Source organism: Haliotis asinina, chromosome 16, assembly GCF_037392515.1.
Source record: "Haliotis asinina isolate JCU_RB_2024 chromosome 16, JCU_Hal_asi_v2, whole genome shotgun sequence".
NCBI classification, from domain to species: domain Eukaryota; kingdom Metazoa; phylum Mollusca; class Gastropoda; order Lepetellida; family Haliotidae; genus Haliotis; species Haliotis asinina.
Window position 1 is genome coordinate 43534289 of NC_090295.1, and position 19340 is coordinate 43553628.

The window sequence follows — 19340 nt, forward strand, 5'->3', positions numbered from 1 at the left end:
CTATATGGCGGCGGTCTGTAAATAATCGAGTCTGGACCAGACAATCCAGTGATCAACATCATGAGCATCGATCTGCGCAATTGGGAACCGATGACATGTGTCAACCAAGTCAGCGAGCCTGACCAATCGATCCCGTTAGTCGCCTCTTACGACAAGCATAGTCGCCTTTTATGGCAAGCATGGGTTGCTGAAGGCCTATTCTACCCCGGGACCTTCACGGGTCGCCAATCAAACAGAACACTCACTGTTATAATGAATATAAAACTTTGTATTACTATCACGTTTACAACATTTTTATGTAGAAATGTGAATACCTAAACATATAGCTGCAAAATCGATTCCGCTGTGCAATCCGGAAAGTTGATTCAAATACAAACCACTTGGATCTTGGTTAGCACATAGGGAATCGAACACAGGAAATCCGGAATACCTTGGCTCAGTTTTTAAGCATGCCTTAAAAAGCGATTCCAAGATAACGTAGATTCAGAAGCAAGTTTACAAACACAGAACAATCGTTATCTTTACAGTCACAATTGTGTAAACACTGAACAAGTGAGCCAACTGTACATTTTCTAAAGATTATGTGAACTGTAAATAAATGCTACAAGTGCCTTCCCATCAGAAAGCGCGAATGAAAGCAGTATCGATTGAAAACTCATGAGCATGTTTAAACAAAAGCTTTCACATCTCCAGACTTCAGTACAGACATTAAACTGTACCAACGCAGATCTTCAGTGTGCAATACAAGTACAGATTTTGAAGCAGCCGTGTGGGAGTGAGTTTCGTTTTACACCACTTTTATCAATATTCCATCAAAAACACGGGGACACCAGAAATCAGTTTCACACTTTATACCTTTGTGGGGAATCGAAACCGTGCCTTCAGCGTGACGAACAAACGCTTTAACCACTAGGTTACCCCATCGACCGTCATCGCCGTTTTAAATAACCTCATTAAAGATTCAAGTCGTGAGTGCACCTCATGGTTGCAAACATCGTTTATATTACATTTTACTGCAGAGAGACACACGTAGCACAAGCAGTAAATAATCTCTGTGTCCATGTTACCAATGAAGTCGCATGTCTTCCACGATGGTGAACTGGTTGTAGCCATTAACCGAGGGCAATACATGTCGAATGGCAGTTTTTCTCATAAAACTCTCTCCAAAAGCCAAATTGTTGCAATGTTTGTAAGTATGCACAATACCACGGTAGTAATCCACAGGATGCAGTTGGCGAGCGTTTATCTGTAAATTATAATAAACGATGAAAGATAATTATTTGTATCAGAGAACATATTGATGCAAAATATATTACTTGGGAGTTTTCCACCAGCCTTGGTAAACATACGTATTGTCTTTTCACACTGTCTTTGTTTACATACAAATTGAACACTGTATATAGATAATGCAGTGATTTCATTCAGGTTACCGTTTCACGTATTTTCTACTTTACATTTAGTGTCCACATTCTAAATAATCACGTCTACTTACTGACCGTTTGACTCACCTCGATCACTGTTCTGTGCAACGTCTATGGTGTCAGGGACCACAGAGCTTGTGACCAGTGCCACACACAAGATCGTCACCATTAGACTGACCATAACTGCCATTGTCCAGAGGGTTGTGTTGTTTCTGTGTCTTAAGTCAGTGGCCACATACACGCACTCACTGATGGCCGTACTTGGAGGAAACGTACCGGTGTGTGTAGCTTCCCAAAACCTGTTGAATAGGAGGTGTTGTAGTGCATGACTGCATATCAATAGAGCACGAGTACTATGTGCAACTTGTTGAAAATAGCGAACATGTGTAATTGTTTCGGATGAATACGAAGAAGTGTGGAAAGCTCGTTCGACGTCATGTGCAACGAAAGCGTCAATGCATACAGTAGTCACGAAGCACACCAACGACGTCCGTTTGCAATTACTGATCCATACTCGATTTTCGCTCGGTTGTAAACGTTCTTGTCAAGCGTCTCCCTTGTCAACACACATAATGCCGGTGTCATCCCCGGGCGTGGGACGCGACAACTCTTGCGTTTTTTTCGGCAGATATATCTCTCCACTTATACTTGAAGTGGCTCTCAATGCCTGAATAATGTCACAACTTATTGTATGCCTTAACCCATCTCACAGCATAAACACGCTCATCGATATACCTGAACATAGTATACAGAAACACCTGTGCACTGACGTACACTTTGTACTTCGAACGTCTCTCACATGGCGGACTGTACACAAACACAATATAGGACTAGCTAATTGTATCCATGTGGATATTGCACAAAACAAAACATAGGTCTAGTTTATTGTAGTGATATGGATATTGTACACAAAGATAACTAGATAATCGTGCCCAAAATAAAATAATTAAAGTAAAATAAACACTTATATAAATAATAAGTAAAAATAATAATAAAGTTCTAGGTACAAAGCTAGTGACACCTCCCTCTGCGTGTCATTGTCATGTACAAAATCATTTGAAGCATAACATTTCAATAGTTATTTTTTATGCACAAAATTGTTCACCCCTCTTAAAACCTACCACCTGGCCCAGAACAAAATGGAAACCCCCTTTATATAAATACCGTCACTCCCCTAGCTATAACTTACGAACGGTTCCCTAAAAGTGAGTAAGTTTAGGTTTACGCTGCACTCAGCAATATTCGAGTCTGGACCAGACAATCCAGTGATCAATAGCCTGAGCATCGATCTGCGCAATTGGGAACCGATGGTCCTCTGAGGACATGGAGCAGGTGGTTTGTTTAGGGGTTGCCGTGACATGGTAAGTTGGAAACTTACATTTGCTTTTATACTGTGTTTGTTTGTTTTTATTTTTAAATTCGAATTTAATTTTAATTCTTTGCTGCATTTTTATGATTGATGTAACCGCAGAACTTCTGCCAGAGTTTAGCTTCGGCGGTTTGACCTGGCTGTTGTACTTACAGCTGTATCACTGTCGGTGTAATCCCATTTAGCTTTATTAAATGCCCTTTGCGCTTATCCCTAATCTGTTTATTTTCCTCTGTACACCAAGGTCCTGAGGATTTGTCTACTTTATGTATTTGAAGGGGAGTGAAGTATTTAGCAATATCAGTTATGCAGTTGGTAGGTTTGGGCTAAAGATTTGCGGGATTTTGTTGTCAATAGTTCATTTGGTTTATCTCGGTACACAAGTGTTAGAATTTTACCCAGTCGGCTTCGTTGTAGTAGAATTTTGGCCCTTGTTGATTGTGTAGCTGTGTTGTGTTATTTATATTTGCCTATTGTTATGTTGACAGGAAAGTGATCGCTGCATGATCTAGATCCTCGTGCACCTAACCACTGAGTACGGTCACTGCTCAAGCGACTATTCGTAACTGCTATAGTTTTATAGTTAGAAATGCTCAAGCGAGATACGGGAGCAGATCGTAAAATCTGTAACTGATACGTTCACTATCGTACCCACTTGGCTGGTTCTTATAGGAGTATACTGGGTAATTCTTTTCGATCCGTATGAGATGGCCGTAAACAACAAACCATTTGGATCGCTTTGTACAATCAGGGATAATCATAGGGACAATCACTAGAACTGTGATGCGCATGTTTCGTTTTAATGTTTGGCATTCCATTTTTAGTATCAAACGCTGGTGCGGCCCGGTTTTTCACAGTCCGGTCGCTATTTTGTGTAAAGTTGAGGCGGAAGTGAACCGGTATATTGTCTGTGTTATGATAAAATATGAGGCTGAAGCGGACGAAGTCATATATCTGAGTGTGTGCAGCAATGTGAAAATGTGGCACTGTTCCACGCGGAATGTTTTTAACAGATGTCATTTGATATATATTCTGTCTGAATGATTTCAAATATGCGATTTGAGTCAATATGAAATGATGCCTTGCACACTGAGACAAATGGGCAAACTACGCCAAAAGACTAAGTAGTCAAGCAGTTACAGTCACATTTTCTCATTAAGCAAACATGAAAATATTTTTATTTGGCTATTCAATTAACATTTCAGAAGCAGCGCGTTCAGCTTTTGTCTGCAGTTGTTACTAGTGTTACTTAGCAACCAGACAGGGAAAGTACGAAATCCTGCAATCCAAAGATTTTCCGGATGGTATATATGCGCACCTCTCTGCCGCAGGGTTGTTTGTTGGTGAAGAATTAATTTGCAACACAGCTCAGGTTGTGAATCCAGTTGTTTTGTTGACTAGTTAGATTGCTACCTGTGTCATTTAAATGCCACAGAAATTATACATTTACTTAAGACTGTATATATTTAAATACTGACTGCCATAGACTATCAATATTGTTCTTACTGCAAAACAAATCCAAAATGGCTCTAATTGCTGATAAATTTGTCAGTATGGTGAACAAGATGCAAGTGAGACAGTTTCAAAGGCATGTAAAGCTAACATTAGAGACAGTCTAAGGAAACATGCAATATATAAAATGGCATAACTTCAACATCATTGATGATCAAAATTTATATGACTTAAAATGGAACTGTTTGAGTTTTGTGACATGCACAAACTTTATTAGGTATTATGATCGGTGATGAAAAAACCCACATTCTTCTACTTGTGGGACAACTTGCAGGTCGCTAATAAAGTACACTGAGTTGTGTGAAATAGAGAAAAACCTGTATAATGTGAGTAGAGTGGAGAATATGGATAAGGCTGGTCACCGACAAAGTAATAAACAAAACACAGTTGTAGTAGCTGAAACTTTGGCTGCATGTATACTTCTAACTCACTGAGTTACCATGCCACAGTTAAGTTTGAATATCCTGACCAGTCCTTGTTTTAACCATCAATGCCGAGTGCCATGCAGGGAACAACAAGTATCATATTTGAACATCATTTCTTATGACGTGTTCAGTTTTGAACCTGCGATGCTCTCCTTGCCGGGCGGATGCTGTAACCACTATGCCACAGATGTGGTTGTTCTGTTATACCACAAATGGCTTCTCTGTTGTACATAAGATAAATACAAAACAGCATTTGTTTGGACTTTAAAATCTGAAACAGATTTGCACTGTGGTTTGCTTGAATATATGGTTGGACATGTCACAGAAACTATTTGCAGCTGTGGGTATTAAAACAGAAATTTTTTAAAATGTGTGTATGTGTCTGTGAACATTGAAGAGAGAGAAGAGAAATTAATAGGATATTTATGTTTATGCTCTTATTACATTTTTAATAATATTCTATTTCATCTTAGGATAAAAAAATGTCTGACAACCACATCACTGGATTCTGCTGCATATGTCACAAGGTGCTACTTTCCTGAAAACTTGGAGTTAGTCTCATCAGTCCTTGTAAATGGTGTTGGTTTGAGCAAGGATGGCAACCAGATGTTTTGACAGGGTGTTGTATTTCTTCAGTCTTGCTAGCTCAGGGCTTGACCTATCCAACACATGGAGATTCCCCTACGTCTATTTTCAAAGTGGAGGTGGTGAGCATTTTAATCTATAAAATAAGTCAGCCACTGTTTGTCTCAAAGTAAAAGTTTTGTACCTGAATATTCCTTCTTTGGCCATATTTTAAAGTTGCATTTGTGTAAAAACTCTAAAAACTTGAAATAGTCATGTTTATCCATACAGTGTGAGTGAGTGAGCTTAGTTTTGTGCAGAACCTCTAAAAACTTAAGTTGTGATTTATTGGGAATATCAAACCTCTATATGTGATCAACCTCTTTGTTGTATAATAGAGTTGACTTGGTGTACCGATTTAAAACCACTTTCATTCCTACTACTTACGACTTGTTGAATGCCTCTTAAACAGTTCAGTGATGTATATTTCTGCAACTTCATCATCTCAGTGTTTGTACGAATTTTCACCTTCAATATAATGTATATCGAGGATATTATATGAGTGTCCATGTCATACCATGTTTATGACACGAGTGCCTAAATGTTGGTATTTCCCGAGAAAGAGCGAGGGATATACCAATATCTAGGCACGAGTGTCATAAACATAGTATGTTATGGACATAAATATAATATTCTGTTTATTACTGAAGTCATTAAACTGGGGAAAATAACCCAAATCTACTTTCTAACATGGACTGACTATCCTCCGTTGGTGCATGACATTGTTCATGACGTCACGTCACAATGACAAATTGATATTTTGCCTGTGGGCATTTTATGAAAAATATCGGATATACTCGCCATTGTAGGAAATAGGTGTTAATAGTATTGGTTTTGATAGTGTACTCCCCATGAATTTTACAACTAGTGCTCACAAACGTTTTGACTTTGAGACCGTTCAGTCTAATGTACCTTGTGGCATCCTTGCAGGTACATTTCTCATCCCATACTTGTTGGCCATGCTTGTGTGTGCATTGCCCGCCACCATGTTGGATTTGCTCTTCTGTCAGTTCTCCAGCCGTGGTCCTGGACGTAGATGGATTGTCTGCCCTTTGTTTCAAGGTAAGACATGGCCATATCTGGCACTACTAATTGACATGTTCCAGATTGAACATATGTTCTTTGTAATGTCAAAATGATAATAATGAACAAATCACAAACTGCCCAAATTGTTCTAAGTACTTATGGTTATTTTTATTAAAGGTCACATGCAACGTAAAACACAACTTTGCAGATTCTGGTACCTTTCGGTATGCACTTACCGAAACAAATCATAAAAAATGCCAATTCAACCTATAAAGTTGAAAAAAACGAGATGAAAAAAAAGCCCGCGAAATCGGAGTTCAAACGTTTCACTAAATTCCCCCCAGCGCTGGGGGGAAAACTGGTTTCAAGAGCTGTGCTGCGCTGCGTCCATAACGCATGCGCAGTGAATAGGTTCGCGGAGCTTGAAACAGTATGCATGCCCAGCGTCTGAGGTCGTGAGCAGTAGTCTAATCTTGGTTGTGTACACAAACAAGTAAATGATCTACTCGTTACGTAAAAAAAACTTGTTGATTGTGGTAAGCAGTCTCTGTCACAGAGAAAGCTCAGCGTCTGGTTTATTCACACCTATACGTCTGCCTGCCTGTCTGCTAAAGACAACATACAGTACACAGCTTCAATCATTGACCATGTGTAATTTGAACTTAACACCTGTCAGAGTATACGACATAAAGAAAATAAGTTGATTTATGACTCGTGCACCCGAGTCCCGTGTCTGCCACATTATGTAATTAGGCACGTGTGATACACATGACATGTTTTTATGTCTGTGGGTTGCAAACAAACTACATTCACTTTTTTCGGATGACTGGATCTGACGGAAACTGGTGCAAACTCTTGTCAGTTTCAAGTCCTGCATTGTACTTGGACGAATGACAGATTCCAGCCACGCAGTAGTTTACCATCTCTACTGATGTCATTTTTGATTGGATCGAGCGCAAATTCGGAGAACATGTAGTTTCAAAACCCAACATCTCTATATACATTCTTCATGGATAACGACTTGTTTTAGTGGGTATGATTTTGTTTGACAACAGTATATGAATCCATACTGAAACGACGCATCAAGTACACACAAAGAAGTTGTTATCCATAAAGAATCTTACTTTCTTGTGACTCGCTATACTTCTAAAATGCCCATCAAACAGATCATCTGTCTGTACACGCAATGAACCCTCAGCAGATCAGCAAATGTAACAGCCAATCAGAATCCGTGGTTACACTTGAGTGCACATCCAGGTGCTAAGACTGGGTTCGGTCTCCCGAGGGCTTCGTTTCTGGGGAAGTAAGCCCAAGTACAAAATATTGCACTTTTGAATCGCGATTGTACGCTTATAATTTTGTTTATTTGTTTTTTTAAAAGCAGCAATGTATATTATATGTCATGAATAAGTGATAAATGTGTTTTAATTATGTTTGATTTTTTGGTTGCATGTGACCTTTAAATACCCCTGTTTTTATGTGTATTCTGTATATTCTATTGCTCATAGAATTCATAGGGAGAGTTGGTTGGGTGGTCTCTTGTTAAATGCTGCTCTCAGCAAAACTCAAGCAATATGGTGATGGTCTGTGAATAATCAAGTTGACCAAAAGTTTGAGCACTGATCTACGCAATCGGGATATAATGACATATATATATGTCAACCAAGTCAGTGAGTCTGACCACCCAATGCTGTTAGTTGCATTAGTCATTAGAAGCGTGGGTTGCTGAAGACTAATTCTAATTCAGATCTTCATTTGTTTTCTCGGAGGTTACGAGTGATAAATGTTTCCTCATCCTGACTCATGCTTATTGTGCTTATCTCTTTCTTCTATGTGAATGATAGTGGAACACTTGAATACCTTGCAGTTCCTTGAAGAGGATGATAAAGTTCACTCACCCAAGAGTTGCCTCCCTTGAACCCTTTTCCACACAAACAGTCGTGTGACTTGCCATGCTAGTCACTTCATCCGCTTGGGCGAGCACTGGAGTCCTGTATGTGGCACTGTATCCTCTCTATATTGAGATCCTTTACCCAAATTAAGCTGTGTTGTAGTTTTCAACTATATTTAACATTCCTCGTATGTCAAAATTTTAGAAATATTCCATGGGACTACTGGAATATGACTAAGTTTCACAAGTACTGTGAGAAGACTACAGAGGGCAGCTGAAGGCCACACTACCGGTGACCCTTGTCCCATTAGCAGATGACCAGACAGAAAAGCTAGAAGAAGGTATCAACTCGATATTGGCCAAGGATGCTATAGAAGTGATAGATCAACATCATCTGACTCTTGGTTTCTACTCCCCAGTTTTCCAGGTACCCAGGAAGAACTCCACAGAGAAGTTCATGTTCACATGCACCGGGAAGAGATTCAGCCAAAACTAACACTTCAAGCCAGTGGAATTCAAGAAGATCTACCTGCCTCAACTCAGGCAACTCATCCGTCCAGCAGATTAATTTATCCAGCATAAACCTACAAGATGCATGTTGACACATCCCAATTCATCAGGAGTCAAGAGAGTTCAGAGGTCGACACCTCCAGTTGAGCGTCCTGCAATTTCAAATTTCGTTGACCTTGTGGTTATTAACATGAGTGACGAAGTCCATAAGGGCCTTCTTGTCAAGGATGGGGTGCATATCTCGACAATAAAGTGATATCAGAGAAGTGGTCGAAACAAGAACAACATCTTCATGTCAACCAGTTAGAGATGAAAGCTGTGATCAATGCCATACAACCCTGGTCGCAAGGGGTCACAGCATATTTATGGTAATGATCTTATCATAATCTGTGAGTTGTTTGTAGATAACGAGTAAGGAGGAGATACCAGTATGTGCAAATTCCCCATGAATCTACAAGATGCACTTGGCCTACAGAACATATGACAAAATTTGGTCCCCAAGAGTTGACTGCAGAGGTTGGAAGAACAGGATCCAGGAAATGCCATTACGCAGTTCCTATGGGGGGAAATACAGGATATCTAAGGACAGCTGATGACCTGAGCCACCACTATTTCCATGTTTCTGGAAGCATAATAAGCATGAATCAGGATAAGGAAAAATGTGTAATTTTTCAAGTAAAATTGATATATATGCTTATCCTGACTTATGGTGGAAAGCCAGCCTGCCCAAGCCAGGTGCAAGTGCTTATTCAGGAGAGAATGCCAAGCATGGCAAGGGACATGACTGTTTGGCGGGAAAAGGGTTGAAGTGAGGCAACTCGTGGGTGAGGGGACTCTTTTGCATTCTCTTCAAGGGAACTACAAGGGATTCAAGTGTTCCAGTATGATTTGCATAGAAAGAGAAGGCAAATATTATAAGCATCAGTCAGGATAAGTATAAATTGTCAAGTTTACTTGAAAAATTACATACTTGTATATGAATGTTAAGTGTTATTGCTGTTGCAATGCTTTTTTGCATGTTTATGTTTACAGGAAGAGTAATTACGACTTGGTATCATATACACATTTGTATTCCAGGTATAGGATATGGCATGGTTGTAATCAACGGTATCGTCAGCATCTACTACAGCGTCATCCTCGCCTGGAGCCTCTACTACCTCTTTGGCACATTCAGTGAATTCCTTCCATGGACCCTGTGCACCAGTGAATGGAACACTCACCTGTGTGTCGGGGTCAATGGTACAGGGTTATCACATGTGAAAACGACACCCTTATCCTCTGATGTCATAACTCCAATGATCTCATCTACCGAGGAATACTGGAGGTTCGTTATTGGGCAAATTCTGTTTAACACAGCAGATTTGTAGGATTGTAGGTTATGTTATTAGTTACACATTGTTTTGAAAGGAAGTACAGGACTGTCAGACCCCTGTAAATTCCATATTTATTTATATTTATGGAATTTACAGATTTGTGGAATTTACAAGGGTTTTTCAGTACCATACACCCTTTCAAAACATTGTGTGACAATTTATTACCCTAATGATCTCTTAATATAGCTTATTGTTAAACAACATTCAAGCTTTGGCACAGTGAAACACCAAATGTTTCATCATGATGTTTCCTAAAGTTAGATAACTCTGGATGGCTTGGTTTATGATAAAATGAAATTCAGAAAATGACTTACTTTCGTTTGATGATAAAAATTTATGCTTACTTACATTCCCTTCATGAGTAAAGATTTTCTCGTCAGTTCACGCATCAAGAACTACATCAGACATAGCGTTAACTTTCACAATGTCTGTGTATATACCTACCTCGTTTTCAAATATACATTGAAAAAAAGTGATGGAATGAGAAGAAATACTTTAAAATGGTTTTGTTATGATCTTGAGGTGTTGTATAGTTGGTGTTGGAATTGAAGACTTCTCACCCTTCTACTGGAATTTATATCGCATTGCAGCTTCAGTGCACAATAGCTTTCAATAGATCATCATGACTGTTGTTTCAGTATCGTGATGTATCATATCACAGGCTGTGTGGCAATGCCAGCACTAGTGGTTAAAGCATTTGCTCGTCACACCGAAGACGAGGGTTCATTTCTCCACTTTGGAACAGTGTGTTGAGGCCATTTCTGGTGTCCTTTGCCATGAAATTGCTTGACTATTGCTAAAAGCATACTCGCTCACTTCACATTGAAGAAATGAAATCATACATGTAGCTGTGATGGATCTAGTGAGATTAGTTGTGAATAAACTGTTTTGTGTAATTGTATGTGATCTGTTTGTACATTTCAGCAAACACTTGCTTCAGATGTCCACTGGAATCGGTGACCCTGGAAGTATTCGGTGGCAGCTGCTCTTGTGTTTAGTGGGTGCCTGGATGTCAGTGTTCATCTATAGCATAAATATCAACACCTCTGCAGACAGGGTATTGTTACTTACGGCAGCGTATTGGGGCCACGGTGAAAAATTTTTACTGCCTTTTGCTGTAATGGGAAAGTAATTGGGGAAGAATAATAGAAGAATTTAGGATCATTAAACAACAAAAGGTGATAATTGGCTTAATTCTTTTTGGCCTGAATAAGCGTCCGCTTTCATTTACTGTCACAGAAGTGTTAAGACATTGTTATGCAAACTCAGCATGTGATGAGGTGACCAAAGAACCGTTGGAAAAAATGTTTTGATAAATTATAGAGGAACTGAATTGAAATCTGAGTATCGTTTATGTTGTTTTAAACAAGCATGGGCTTAAACATTTCCTGTATGTTCTTTTATTGTAAACACAAACTGATGAACTAGTAGTTTAATGCTGTGTGTGTACGTCTTTAACACCTTGTCAGTTGACGTATGTGTTTTTGCAGGCTCATTGTCTTGCTGTCTCGGGTGTGTATGTGGTTCTCGTATCGATGCTTATTCGTGGATCGCTGCTGCCAGGTGCTGGGGAAGGAATCAAGTACTACTTTGTACCACAGTGGGAGAGGCTGTTAGACATTAAGGTGACTTTTATGCCCATTTCTATCTGCATATCGTACTTCTGATGTACAATCTTCCATTTGGAAAGTGATGTCATGTAGATAAAGTGAGTATAATTTGAGAAAACTGTCACTCTTTTTCAGAAAAGGTCTTATTTGATCTCCATATATTTGAAAGTTGTAGCAATATTTTGATAAAAATATATTGATAAAAATATTGTACAAATAAAAAAACCAAGGAATGTGTTATCTGTTGTTCTGTCTCCCACCACCAAGGATTATCTTACCATAAGGGTACCATAAGTCTCAGGCTGGGATTCGAACAAGTTGCCAGCTGTGGATGAGTATAGGCATTTCTCCCTGGCCCCTTCCTGCTGACTTGACTAGACAAGTCATTGTGGGAATTCCTACCACTCAAGGGTTGATCTACAAGGTCCAACAACTTGGCTGCTTGGGCTTCAGGCACCTGTTTGGCTGTCACAAAGCTGATTTCCAAAACATTCAGGCTTCTGACTCAGATTCAATAAATTTACTGCTGGGTATTCTCACTCAGGACAGCATACCAAACCCAATCCTCAGATTCAATGGGTTGCTAGAGCTCTGTAAGGTCAGGCATGTAGAATTTCTTCATGAAAGGTGGGCTTCAACAAATGATAAATATGTAACAACTCTTACAGGAGTCAGCAAATGAACTTCATTGTTATTTCCTTCATTGTCTTTAAGGTGTGGCGTAATGCTGTGGCCCAGGCCTTTTTCTCTGTTGGAGTAGGATGGGGAAAAATGTCCAACTTTGCGAGCTTCAGTAGGTTCAACAATAACTGTTACAGGTAAGGACTATTTGTTGTCTCGAGGGGGCTCATTGTATTTAATTTTCATTGATGTTTGTATTGCAGCATATAAGTCACTGGGACTGATTATGATTTGGGCAGGGATAACTCCTGCTTAATGTCCTGGTTGATGATAATCTTACCATACAGCAGTATCAGGACAAGATTCAAGCTCCCACAGCAATGCCATTCCTGCAGGCCATGCATGGGTTTTATGGTCAACCCTCAATAGTGCAAGACGACAATGCTACACCACATGGGGCCAGCATTGTCATGGAATTCCTTAAGCAGCAAGGTGTAGAGTGAGTCTGCTCACCAGTCCTCGCTTGAGCATGCCTGGGATGGACTTGGCCGACATGTGAATATGGATCGTCCACTACCAGTGGTTCTTGCAGGACTGGACGGAGCTCTAGTAGAGGAATGGAAAATACAATTCCACAAACTTTGTTGATGTACTTGAAATAGAGCACAAAAACAAGGTGCCCCTGTGCCTTGGATGTGCGATAAGGGTACACAAGACATTATATGACCAAGTGCTTCATGCTTGTAATTTTCATTTTGGGGAGTTGATCTATACAATTAATACTTGTGCTGTTTGAACCTTTTGTCTGTGTGTTATGATGTATCATGTTTGTCAACACATTGGACATTATGATGACACTCTTAGTTATGTTTTATTCTGAGGAAGTTTTCATTAATGTGCTATGTGTCATTAGACCCTTAATTAATGACACCCAGTATGGTTATTGCAAGTTATATTTAGATGTCTATATGCTTCTGTCCTGTTGAAGCAGCACTAATTTCCTGCTGATCAGGTTGATAATATTATATCACCATAAACTGCACAAACATGTTCCAAACTATGTTTCATATTTTTGTGGGTTTCTTTCAGAGATGCTGTAGTTATTATTGTGGCAAATTGTCTTGCCAGCCTGTTTGTAGGATTCATCATCTTCATGTTCTTGGGTAATATGGCCAACGAAACAAAATTGCCAGTCTCAGATGTAGTAAACGGAGGTGGGTGTGATTAATATAAAAAATATTCCAATAAGGATTGAGCAGTACAATAATGCCTAAACCATATGTGGTCCATCTCATTGTACTGGGAGTTATGCAAAATGTGAATATACCTGCAATATTGTAACATAGACTTTGATAGTGATAAAACCTGAACTGTTTGCCAAAATGAAACATGGCCCAGAGTGACTGAGTATTGTTTTACCTAGATCCTCAAAGGTGTCAGAGAGGAAGTTTGTTGTCACAGGTTTATTGCAATGTTGATAGTGGAAAATCCAAATAGTAGCATAAATGATTGTTTTCAGTACATTTCCTCATTAACATATTGTTCCTACATATTTATTAAATTTTTGAGAATTTTTCATCACTTTGAATATATTTTCGTAATTTTGATATTCCAAATCTTTTTCAACAATATGAAATTTTGTATTTTTTTGTGTTGATTATGTTCTTGTTTCTTAATTATTTTTTTATGTTTGAAATTATTTAAAACAGTTTTGATTTCCTTGTTGCTTCAAGCATTTTGCTGTCACTTAATGATTTTTTTTAGCAGCTTGAAACTGAGAGTATTTAAAATTTCCATTTATGTCTTGTCATTGCAGTTAGTTCTAGGATTTCGAAAATAAACTTACAATAAAGAGATAATAATTTAAATCATGAACAGAATAACCAATAGAATATATTGGAGGGATTTTGAAGGTAAGGAACAACTAAGTGAAATATCAGGAAATTTCTGTTTACAAAATATCAAACTGTCATCCTAGTAGATCACAAATTAAACCCAAAGCTTCATCAAGAAAACCTGACTTTTATGTTATTGACTTCAGGCCCTGGTCTAGCAATCATGGTGTACTCCAAAGCTGTGTCCACAATGCCTGGGTCTCAACTCTGTTCAGCCATACTCTTTCTGTCGCTGTTCATCATCGGTCTGGAAAACGTGGTAGAATTTTTTATACTATTGATTTCCAAGTCTTGCCTCTACATTTGAATGAAGTTCAAAATATGAAAAATTTAAGATGTGATTACAGAGCCATTTCAGTTTACTCCATTGATAATAATGACAGTGGAGATCGTGTTGATATCATGATCTTTAATAATGATTTGCATAAATATGTTGCAATTTTCTTATCCAGATGATCCACGTGAAAACAGTTTTTATGACCATGTTTGATGCATTCCCAAAATCTCTGAGGGGGTTAGAGTTACCAATAACAGCTGTATTGTGCTGTGCTGCCTTGATGTTGGGATACTCCTGTGTCACTCAGGTGAGCTATGTCCATCCCAGCATGATCACTCCTCACTCAGGTGAGCTATGTCCATCCCAGCATGATCACTCCTGACTCAGATGAGCTATGTCCATCCCAGCATGATCACTCCTGACTCAGGTGAGCTATGTCCATCCCAGCATGATCACTCCTGACTCAGGTGAGCTATGTCCATCCCAGCATGATCACCCCTCACTCAGGTGAGCTATGTCCACCCCAGCATGATCACCCCTCACTCAGGTGAGCTATGTCCATCCCAGCATGATCACTCCTGACTCAGGTGAGCTATGTCCACCCCAGCATGATCACCCCTCACTCAGGTGAGCTATGTCCATCCCAGCATGATCACTCCTGACTCAGGTGAGCTATGTCCATCCCAGCATGATCACTCCTCACTCAGGTGAGCTATGTCCATCCCAGCATGATCACTCCTCACTCAGGTGAGCTATGTCCATCCCAGCATGATCACCCCTCACTCAGGTGAGCTATGTCCACCCCAGCATGATCACTCCTCACTCAGGTGAGCTATGTCCATCCCAGCATGATCACCCCTCACTCAGGTGAGCTATGTCCACCCCAGCATGATCACTCCTCACTCAGGTGAGCTATGTCCATCCCAGCATGATCACTCCTGACTCAGGTGAGCTATGTCCATCCCAGCATGATCACCCCTCACTCAGGTGAGCTATGTCCATCCCAGCATGATCACTCCTGACTCAGGTGAGCTATGTCCACCCAGGCAGGGACCCTCCATCAATCAAATTTACATGGTTTTCCTAACAGCTACAACCTTTCACTTTCACAGTTTTGTCCTCTATAAGCTGCTCATGCAGATGAGCTATGACGGTAAAGCTATTTGTTGAGGATAGTTTTAGTTCTAGCAATAATAGTGCTCATGGTGTTATGTACATTGCTATCCCTGGTCATAGGCACTGTCATACTTTCTGATACTTTTGAAACTCCCTGGGATTCATTCATCCATTCAGCTGCCTGTTAGGTTCAATAAACTAAGCATTCTAATTGCCAGCACATCATCACAGTACCCATTTTACAGCTGGGTGAACAGAGACACTGTGGAACAAGGAACCTTGTCCAAGGATACTACCCAAATGTGCTAACCTTGAGCCCTGAATCAAGGTGCTTCCACTAGGGATCAAACCCTGACCATCAGTGTGATAGACAGGTGCTTTACTACTGCACTAATGTGCTCCGAGCTTTGTACCTCCCCAACTAAATACACCGTTTACACTGTTCCAGGGAGGAATCTATGTTCTGTCACTGATGGATTGGTACATCGCCAGTATATCAGTCATGGTGCTGGTGGTAGCAGAAGTGCTGGTTCTGGCATGGGTATATGGTAAGCAAAGTTTCAATGTGGAGCACATTCCTTGCCATGTGTTCATTGTACAAAATTATGTCAAATTTGGATATCAATATGTTCAATTTCCCCGGAGATACTTCCATGACTATTAAGCATGTAGATCTGCTGATGGAGATGCTCTGTTATTCAGCAGATGTTAAATTGTAGTGGTTAATAAATAGCTGAATGGGAGCACATCCATCTGAGACAAAGCAATTTTATTGCTAAGTCAGTATAAAGTATGGGAGTTACAATATTCTTGTGCTAAGATCGCTTTGTACAGCAACACCCAGGACAAGAGCATCAGGTAGGACGTTTTATTGACAAATGGAAATGTCAACAATATAAACTGAAAACAAAGTAGTATTGATAAGAAGTTTCAAGGTGTTATTGAGTATTTGAAGCACGGGAATGCATTTGGAACTGACGTGTGTAAACACAAAAGTAAACCAAAGGGTTTTAGTGTCTGCACTTGTTTACATCGAGTACGGGTACAGCAGTGAAGTGTCATCAGCTGTCCGTTTCAGCTGGTTCCCATAGTAGCATCTGGAGTTGCTCATTTGTGACGTCATTCTAACTTTACGTCACAATATGATTTGAATGACGTCACCACTGTTGATGACACAACAAAACAATTGTTTGCAGTGTTTCTACGTGTCAATATGCAGTGAATAGTCTTGCAGTTTCCGGGAATCTAATACCATTTGATCATGTTTTTCAACCAATCAGATTACAGAACACAGTGACTTTTGGTTTACAATAGAATATAATGTGAGGAAGTGAAGTGAAGTGAGGAAGCTTTACACTGCTTTTACCAATCATCTATCAAAACATGTTGAACAACAGAAATGGACTTTATGAAAGACATATGGGGGATCAAACCTGGATCTTTGGTGTGACTAACAAATGCTGTATTTTGGAGTCAATAGGCCCATTTTACATTTCTTGATATACAGCAATATATATGTATATTTATAGCTGTATAGAGCAGACATTAGCATATTTACATACTGGTAAATACATATCAGGGCCTGACTTAGTGCTTCGTTACTTGCACTGGTGCAGCCCAATATTAAAAAATAGCCTAGTTATGGGTGCAGGTCTTTTTTTGAGAAATGCATCAACAATAAGTCTAACATTATAAGCATACATATGTCAGCTCCTACACTTTGAAGAGCCATGGCACCGAATCAAAGATGTTCATAGACACTTCTTGGCTATGACAGTTCTTGTAAACAGGGATCAGCTTTGTCTCTGTCGCTATGGTTTCATGGGAACTACATCACAGAAATATGTTTATATGCACCAAAACTTCTAATGTTTTAACACACTGCATTACAACTGGAGTTTGTCTGGTGCAACTGGGTTCTTGTCATAGGTTGCACCTGGTGCAAGCAGGATAGCATCTTGAATTCAGCCCTGCATATTCTCTTGAAAATATTTAGAGCATGCAATTGTTACCTAGTTTGTTGATTACAACATATAATATGTGACCTGTACATTTAAAATATGTACAAATAAAAGCCTCAAAAAGCAACCAAAACATTTCTTGATTATCTCTGCCCTCGAGTTGTTAGGAGTGTCTGTGTGTCTCATCAATGCATGTTGCATGTTAATATACCAGAGTGTTCAAAGTTTCCAGTATGTTCCAATATGTCTGTATCTTCTGAAACAGGTGCAAACCGTCTGTATGATGATCTGGCGATGATGATTGGCTACCAAGTATCTCATGTCTGGAAGGTCATGTGGCTGTAGTTTATTGTCGATAATAGTGCCAAGACATCTGTTCTGTGATACATGACAAAATACAGGTGATGCCACTCAGATATTCCACTAACTGCAGTATATAACATTTATAATTAATATATTTACATCAGATACCTACATGTCCATGTGATGCCATTTTGATATTCCACTAGTTGCAATATATCACATTTATTATTTATTTATGTATTATTTATATTCATTTACATTATAATGTTCTTATGACAGGTGTTGCTGATAGGCGGCCTCATAAATCTTTCACCAGTCACTCCTGGCAAGACAGGTTATACAGCATGGTCTCAGGCCATTGGTTGGGTCATTGCCATGTGCCCTCTGATTCCAATACCGGTAGGAATGGTGATCGCCTTTCTGAAGGAAGAAGGTTCCAGTTTTAAAGAGGTGAGAATAATGGCCATGGGCAGCATAACATTGAGATGAAGTGAAAGGGATGAGTGTTAAGATTACATTATTGAGATATGGATCGTTTATATCTTTGATATTTACCCTTCAGAGGCTGATCAAAGCAACAAAACCTAGAAAGGAATGGCACAGAGGTCAGAAAGAAGATGAGACATGTAAAGAGAAGAAGGATTCAGATCATGAGCTTGATGAGATTAGTTACATATAGACCTACAGTCGTTGATAATATTGGTAGATGGGTGTTTGATATTTATGCAAATTTACAACATCAGGTGACATAGAGCAACCTAACACTATTATACAACAAGCAGAGGGCTAGATAGAGGTGTGAATGGAAAAAGGATAATCTGTCATGACCCGTCTTCAGTGACAAGTTGACAGTATATTGACACAAATGTTATCTGATCTCACTGACAAAGAGCATTTTGATTGGGATAATCAATCTTCCTAACATGTATGTTACAAATGACAGGAATTGAGTGAGTGAGACAATCAATTGTCAGTTTTAGGAACTATTGGAAAGATACTTTTTGCTAAATTTTGGATTGTTTTGTTCAGACCAGTTGCCTGTCCAATGTCATCAAATTTGGTGACCGACTACATTTGTGGATCATGCAGACAGGAGACCATATGGGTGAACTTGTTCTTATTTTCAAGGTTACTAAGTCACTTTGACCACTTTCATATTGTTGTTATCTCGATATCTCATGAACTGTTGTACCCAATGTCTTCAAATTTGATGACAGCATACATTAGGACATTACCAGACAACAGACTTGACCTTATTTTCAAGGTCACCATGACACTTTGAACACTTTTCAAACTCTTGTTAGGCCAATATCTCATGCACTGTCGTCAGTTATGACAATAAGCCTTCATTGGGTGATTACATAATGGGTATCAGTGTAGAGTTATAGGGTGGGGTACCTGGTCAG

At 39.4% G+C, this 19340-nt stretch overlaps 1 protein-coding gene and 1 long non-coding RNA gene across 2 annotated transcripts; both read left to right on the forward strand.

Moving 5' to 3' along the window:
• The first annotated feature begins 5312 nt into the window (after nucleotides 1–5312).
• On the forward strand, nucleotides 5313–17976 carry LOC137267799 (sodium- and chloride-dependent glycine transporter 2-like). Its single transcript, XM_067802238.1, has 11 exons — nucleotides 5313–5434; nucleotides 6282–6413; nucleotides 9856–10102; nucleotides 11076–11208; nucleotides 11642–11776; nucleotides 12476–12579; nucleotides 13472–13596; nucleotides 14424–14536; nucleotides 14730–14861; nucleotides 16119–16218; nucleotides 17897–17976. Exons 1-11 carry the CDS (start codon nucleotides 5323–5325, stop codon nucleotides 17974–17976), a joined length of 1413 nt encoding a protein of 470 aa, XP_067658339.1. The 5' UTR covers nucleotides 5313–5322.
• Nucleotides 17977–18231: 255 nt separating this feature from the next.
• Nucleotides 18232–18745, forward strand: LOC137268495 (uncharacterized). Its single transcript, XR_010955038.1, has 2 exons — nucleotides 18232–18384; nucleotides 18497–18745. It is a non-coding gene; the product is annotated as an uncharacterized lncRNA (long non-coding RNA).
• The last annotated feature ends 595 nt before the right edge of the window (nucleotides 18746–19340 follow it).